Raw genomic sequence first — 7,206 nt, 5'->3', positions numbered from 1 at the left:
TTCAAGTCTTTAAGCTCAGGGTTAAACCACTGGACCATAGGCCTTACAATTACCGTTTTATGCAATAAAGGAGCATTTCTGTCTAGAATATCTGTAAGTTCCTTGTCGTAGGTCTTGGCCAGATTTAACAGATCAGTTGAAGGATAGTGGTGTAGCTCAGAGTCAAGGAGGTTGTTCTTGAAAGTCTCAATATCGATCTTCTTGTATTGACGAAAGCAGATTTCTTTTATAGAAAGTTCAAGGTGAGGCGGAAAAGCCATAGCAATTTCAATAAAGCAATGATCAGAGATGAAGAACGTTGTACGTGGAATTTGTAGGAGCTAATCATAACATGATCGAGTCACAACAAGGTCTAAGATATGACCAGATGAATGCGTATGTGTAGTAACATGTTGTATGAGACCAAAAGTTTCCAGTAAATCCGAGAATTTATCAGTGTCAGTGTCAGTATTGCTGTCGAGATGAAAATTGAAGTCACCAGAGATAAGCAAAACTTCAGGATACATAACAATATTTTCCAGATAGGCAGAAAATTCCTCAAAGAAGACATTAGCAGACACTGGGTGTGCCTCAGAGTAAGGTGGTCGGTAGATACCAATGATTTTCAGTGGTCTACTTAAGTTCATAATGTTCCATTCACAATATTCAAAAGATCGTTCTTCTCCTGAGTCAGTTCGAGAAGTCTGAAGATTATCTCTGTGCATTAATTCAATACCGCCTCCAATGCGCTGCGAAGGTCGAGGACAATTATGAAACAAATATCCTGGTGGTGATAGTGAAGAAATACTAACAGAATCTTCATCTTTGAGCCATGTCTCAGTAAGCACACAAAGGTCAATTTTGTTACCCATCACATGATCAATAATAAGATCAGTCTTATTTCTTGCAGATCGTACGTTTGCTACGGCAAAGCATAGTTGTTTTGCAGTTGGAAGTAATTGCTGGCATTTCTTCACGTATGATAAGTTATTCAGTACAGTGTTCACGGTAGCATTATTTGATGTATTGTTCCCATTGTTGATGTTGTTCTGCTCCACCGAAGAAAATTTGCATGTAAGAATCGAGGAAACATTTTGAAAAATAATAATTATCAAAATATGATCTAGTAGAAAAGCCAGTGGAAAACGAACAATATCTGTCATAGCCCAGCGCAGTAGTTATTCGTCGTTGCTTATTTCAAGTGAGCCGAGGAAAGAATGGTGATAGAGCAAACTTATAGGCCTGCTCTGGGACCTTAACTCACCGCGAGATTGTCCGAGCTAATGCCTGATATAGTCAGGGAACACATTTCGCGAAATAAAGTCACTTGCGAATTTCGTCAAGAAAGCAAGCCGCCTATCTTGATATGTTAAGGGGCCCTACAGAACATGCCAAATGTTGTCGGCAAAATTTGTAGCTCGCACCGACGGCTTTTATGTAGTTAAAGGCGATCGAAAACACTGTAAAAAATGGTGCCCTGGACTTGAGTAAAAAGCAAAAGTGGGAATTGGGTCATGCCGTGTCCAGCATCGGAGCAGCAAGATCAAGCGAGACAATATACGCTCGATCAGTTAGATGACCTGACCAGACCATTATGGTCAAAAATGACTGCGCCATGAAGTTACACCTAATGCGCTTCAGAGAAAAGCAGTCCCAATGGTTCGCCAAGTGCGGAATCAGCTGGCCTTTTTCTGCTGTCCTTCACAAATCAAACCATCCTGATTGTCCGGCATTATCAGAAAGCGAGCACACTGTTCATACATACATGGTTGCTGTTGACACCTATAAACAGGACTGGTTTTCAGTTTCTTGTATACTAGAAGAGGTCTTAGCTTCTGCCAAAGAATCGCATCAATCAGTGTCAAGAGCGATTTTAAGAAGTGATTATGCTGGATGTTACCACTGTCATGCGCTTTTGTGAACTATCAACACCACAAGCTAACGGTCAGGCATTGAAGTCATCCGTTATGACTTCTGTGACCCTTAGTCGGGTAAGAACTTATGTGACCGAAATATCGCCCCATGCAAAGAGGGTCTTGAAAATTATGTCGCCCAAAATCACAATGTTGAAAGTGCAGAAGATATAAAGAAAAGATCGGAGTTCCCACGAGGAATTGCAGGAACGAGCATTGCCGTGTGGAAGACTAACCACTCTGCAATGTCAACAGGAGCTGCTAATAACAAGAACCCCCGAACAACGAAATATACAATAATTTCTCTTTGACTTCCGAGGGAATGCGCGTCTGGCGAGCTTACAATGTTGGAGAGGGCGTGGATATAGAGGGGTCCTGGAATAATCAAGATGTCTGTAGGCTTGAGAGGATTGGGGAGTGGACGGAAGAAATACCACGTGCTGCACGAGCAAAATACCAGGCAAAGGGAAAACACAATGTCGCCGTGGAGTGTGTACATACTTTTAGCTGACTTGAATCAGCTTGTACTGCCACTTTCAAGACAATTGAAGGGCAGGTGAGGATATGGATACTGGCCATCATATGATGACTCCTGAGAAGGAGACCATATACGACACCGAACGTAAGCAATGGGCACCAGTCACGACATCCGTAAAAGGTGCTGCTCAGAAGATTGGCAAGACAGATTACGTTCCTGCTGCGAACTCAGAACTGAGCAAAGGATGGGCCTTGAAGAAGCCAAAGACTGCGGTGCGAATATCTCCAGGTGTCAAAGAAGTCTTGACAAAGTGATTCAAAAAGGTAGCTAAAGATCTTTATCACAAAGCTGCATCAGCAGACGTGGTGAAGCAAATAAAGGAAATTTTCTCAGTTTCAGAGTGGATTGAGGCGCACACTGTCAAAGTGTACCTTTTCCGACTGGCTGCGCAGCAGAAGAGACTTCCAATCAGCAAAAGCGAAAGTGAAGACGAAGCACTGGGGAAAGAGGAATATGTTGATCATCTAGTTGAGGTGGCTGAACAAGAGATTGGTCTCAAGCACCGTCTTTTGTATGAAGATTTGTATTTTTGCGAACTCTCTGACAACTGGTAGATTAGCCAAGTTGTTGCAAACTCAGTCAACTACAGTCATTGTGCGAGTTCTTTGATGTTGAAATTATAGGTAGTGTTAATCGTAAGGCGTCGTATTATGAACCTCTTCTACAGTTAGCCAATTCCTGTGATTGTCGCAAAGTCATAGTCAACAAACCCGCTTTGCTCAAATCTCCATGAAGGCTGCGTGACTCCTCGACTTCGTCCAGTCCAATCACTCTCACATCCCATATGGCGGGCAATTCGATACAATAACAATCGCATCTTGAAGTGTTGCAAGTTATGTTTCATATGAACTGCAACACAAAATATTTGTAATTTTGGTCTCCTAACTGTGAATTTTGCATTTTAATTAGTGGATGATTTGACTCAATCAGCTCTTACGTACCCAGGAAATCGGATGGATCACAAGTCACTTTGACACTACTCACTGCAACTTGTATGTGTGATCATGCTCTTTTACTGATGCGTATTTATAAGAGCTAGTGAGGCTATTTTAATTTGAAAAAGCCATAGATCTTCTGTTAACGTTCGCTTTTGTTAAGCTCTCGTCATCTTGTATCAAAAAACCGGCCTTACAAATATAGAGACTGCAAGGTTAGAGTATAGTATGTATAGAAATATTACCTGAACCGGCCTGACAAAATATAGAGACTGCAAGCTTAGGGTATAGTATGTATAGAAATATTGCCTGAAAAATGTAAATCCGAGAAAATTCAAGCATGTTTTAAAAAGATTCTTATATCTAGGTGAGAGGATCACCATTTGTATGCTATGCCGATGGGTACTAGGTTAAAGACAATAAATAATAAATTAAAAAAAAAAAACTTTCTTTTTCTTAATCTGGGTGTTTGTAGTGCTAATCAGAGGCCTTCTTAGAGCATTTGTAAGCTATGATTCCAGGTGTTTCTAGATAAGAACGCTGATTTGGCTTCAATGTTTCATTTTCACTCACCAAATAGCATGAATTATGCTCAGAATTCCATTTTGCTGAGACTTAGGGTGGCATGGAGGATTTGTGCCAAAACCTAACAAACCTTAAGTAGCCGAATTTTTCGCAAATGATTTTGATAAATGGGTCACTAAAGTACATAGTGGATTTGGTATAAAAGTTGAGCAATTATATAGTTTTTTTTAAAAATGCCAATTTTGGGTAGTCATGTTGATCACAAATTTGCCCTAACCTTAGCCCAACGATCCTCTCTGTCTAATGGCTTGAGAACAAAGTTACATTTATGACGGAAAAGCTCCGCTTTTGTAGAGTCCATGGACGAATTCATTTGGAAGCAAATTTATCCATTTACGCCATATGTTATAAATATCTTATCACACCGAACTTTTGTGCCGAGTTTCAGCCAAATCGGTTGACCACCACTATGAGCCCCGGGAACACTTTCTCAGAAGAGGACACGAGAAGTAAGATATATATACGTAATAGCAGTAAAGTAATAATCCTGAATAACAAGGAAAAAATCAAGAGGCTTTTGAAAGATGTGATGTTATTGATAGTACAGTGTTTGTTCATGAAAAAATAGATATCTGATTAACTTTATGCAAATCATGAAGTGGCCGGATATTCTGAAGTTTAGCCAAATACGAATTGACTTTTCTAATTGAATTTGCTCCTTTATTTCTTTCCGGTCAATAGAGGAGAACAATTCCCTGTACACTATGACCTTAGTAATTTTCAGTTATGATAAAAGTTCATTTGCCTGGTCGAAAACAGAAACTAACCCGTGGAGAGTCGTAATAGTTGACCCGAGATTAGATTGAAATAATATCCTTTGAGAGAAATTCAGAAAACAAAAGCATTCGCTGAAAAAATTAATTCACCCAGGAATCACTTGTAAAGGAGAAATCAAACTGAAGAGAGTTCTTCCACAAAAGACATGCTCGATAAGACTAAAAGGGAGCTTATAAAAGAAAATACAACCCAAAAGAAGTGACCATGTCCACGGAGGAAGCGAGAGAGTTGCAAAACAGACACATTGCAGTTGTGGCAACAGAAACGGCAACATTTTCATTGGTAATGATCCTTTCACTGCTTGGAAATCTTCTCGTCTGTTATGCTGTTTATCGAAACCCGAGATTGCGCTGCCCCAGCAACTATTACATTATCTCACTTGCTCTCACTGACATCTTGCAAGCAAGTTGCTCTATGCCACTATCGGTCGCCTTTCTGGCAACTGGAGAGTGGTCATTTGGAGCAGCTACTTGTGGTTTTGTTGCCATTACGTATATATCCTTGACAAAAGCCTCTTCGTTTAACATGGTTCTGATGGCAATAAACAGATACTATAAAGTAGTGAAACCAACTAAGTACCAAACAATTTTCAAGCCACGGTGTATTGTTATCTCCGCATTTCTGGCCTGGGCAATACCTTTCACACTTGCCTTTCTCTCAATATTTTTTCTTGATCAAAAAAGCAAACCAAATGCGGGTTTTGCAATGTGCATTATTGGGTTCCGTCCATCTTTTTTCTCTGTCATACTCGCCTTAAGGTACGCTTCTTATTTTGTTATCGGGTTTTCTTACTGGAAGATCTACAAACAAGTTAAAATGCACAATGCAAATGTTTCATGGCAATCTTCCAACATTGCCGATGTCAAAATCACCAAAACCTTGTTCACCACTGTCATAGGATTTTTCAGTTTTTTTGTGCCTGCTCATGTCATATTTACTGTCTCGAAATTTGTGGAATATTCTCATTTCCCACGTTATCTTTCTCTTCTTTCAACTCTCTTTATTTATATTACCAGTTGCATCAATCCGTTTATTTACGGATATATGAACCGTGCTTTCAAAACCGAGTTTAAGAAATGTTTCCTTCCTAGGAGGCCACTCGGTAACGAATGCATTGGCGAAGAAGAAGATAAAAGAGAATGAGTCTCGGACAAGGAAAGCTAGCCCAAAAGTGTGGATTTATGCGAGAAAGAGTGAAAAATCATTGCAAGCGGCATAAATCGCACCATATATTTATTTATTTGTTTGTTTGCCACACGTACAAAAAAAGAAAGAAAATGACTAAATTACAGTAGGTTACAAAATCTAAAAGGATGACTTATAATACTATTATCTGATATTATATCATTTTACAGACGCTTTTAGTTAAGCCTTAAAAGAGGAGGAAATCCAAAACAAGCTGAGAGCTTGTTAACCTTGGGTTCCTCACACAAGGTAGGCGATGGTATACAAACTATGGACGGGTGATTCTAATTTGGTTTTCCTTTTTGCAGTGAAGTCTTAAAGATAGAATAACTGTGGAATACGGTAAGATTTCGGTGCAGAGTAGAGAACCAACAGACTCAACCCACATATGACGCCGAATCTGGGAGTCGAACCCGGGCCACATTGGTGGGAGGTGAGTGCTCTCACCACTGCGCCATCCCTGCACAGTTATTGGCGTTCTTTGTATCGTATGTATAAACTTGACGATGAGTAGATAAACGATTATCACAAGTAATAGGATGAGGGTTATATTGATCAGAAGACATAAAGCAAGCCACAAGGAAAGCATTAATGTTTAACATATCAAGGATATTGAGCTTGTAAATGAGCACGATAATGAGCTCCACTTATAATTATGATGATGCGTTTCTGTAGAAGGAAACGCCTGTTTAAACTAGAGGGATAAGTTTAGGACTATACGACATTGCAATATTTAAGATACGAATACACTAGGGTATAGTACAGGGATCGTAGTAGATATTTAAAAGAAAAGGAAGAAACGAGATTTCTTATTATTCCAATAATAAGGTACTTAGGTACCCACACTCAATATAAACGGAGTCTCGATACAACAACACAGGTTTTGTGATTTTTCTCCGTGCTCATTGGGGTCAACACTAATGGCCATCCGTCAAACTGACGTTGGACATTTCCTTATGAAATAAAAATAGTGTCTCTGAGCTAAGCCGCGCTGATGTACAGTATTAAACTTTAAGAACCATGTTGAAAATGGTAGCTTTCAGTTGTTTTGCTTGGACCACTATGTCAATACTCTAAAATAATCGGCTTTTATTGACCTTGTCTCGTTAGTCTAGTGGATATCAAGGCTGTACTGAGAAGCTGTCAATCTGCCTCGCCTATTCTAAATCTTTCCTGCATGTTTAAGAGGCAGTTTTTCTAACAGCCGTCCACCGCATTTCGGGTCGAGAAAAAGTTTGCTTATTTAACTATCTTGGGTCATAAGTGAATGCGACGACTTTAGTTTTTGGAAACA

The 7,206-nt window shown here is 39.6% G+C and overlaps 1 protein-coding gene and 1 pseudogene across 1 annotated transcript; both read left to right on the top strand.

Annotated features, from left to right (window-relative positions):
• Positions 1 to 1,573: 1,573 nt before the first annotated feature.
• On the top strand, positions 1,574 to 2,684 carry LOC138030460 (uncharacterized; annotated as a pseudogene).
• A 2,240-nt stretch (positions 2,685 to 4,924) lies between these two features.
• Positions 4,925 to 5,870, top strand: LOC138030459 (histamine H2 receptor-like). Its single transcript, XM_068878370.1, has one exon. The coding sequence runs from the start codon at positions 4,932 to 4,934 to the stop codon at positions 5,868 to 5,870; it is 939 nt and encodes a 312-aa protein (XP_068734471.1). The 5' UTR covers positions 4,925 to 4,931.
• The last annotated feature ends 1,336 nt before the right edge of the window (positions 5,871 to 7,206 follow it).

The sequence above is a fragment of the Montipora capricornis genome, chromosome 13 (assembly GCF_036669925.1).
Source record: "Montipora capricornis isolate CH-2021 chromosome 13, ASM3666992v2, whole genome shotgun sequence".
Taxonomy (NCBI): Eukaryota; Metazoa; Cnidaria; class Anthozoa; order Scleractinia; family Acroporidae; genus Montipora; species Montipora capricornis.
This window is presented reverse-complemented; position numbering and strand designations above follow the sequence as displayed.

Coding starts and splice junctions, on each gene's coding strand:
- LOC138030459 (XM_068878370.1), top strand. CDS start 4,932: ATGTCCACGGAGGAAGCGAGAGAGTTGCAAAACAGACACATTGCAGTT.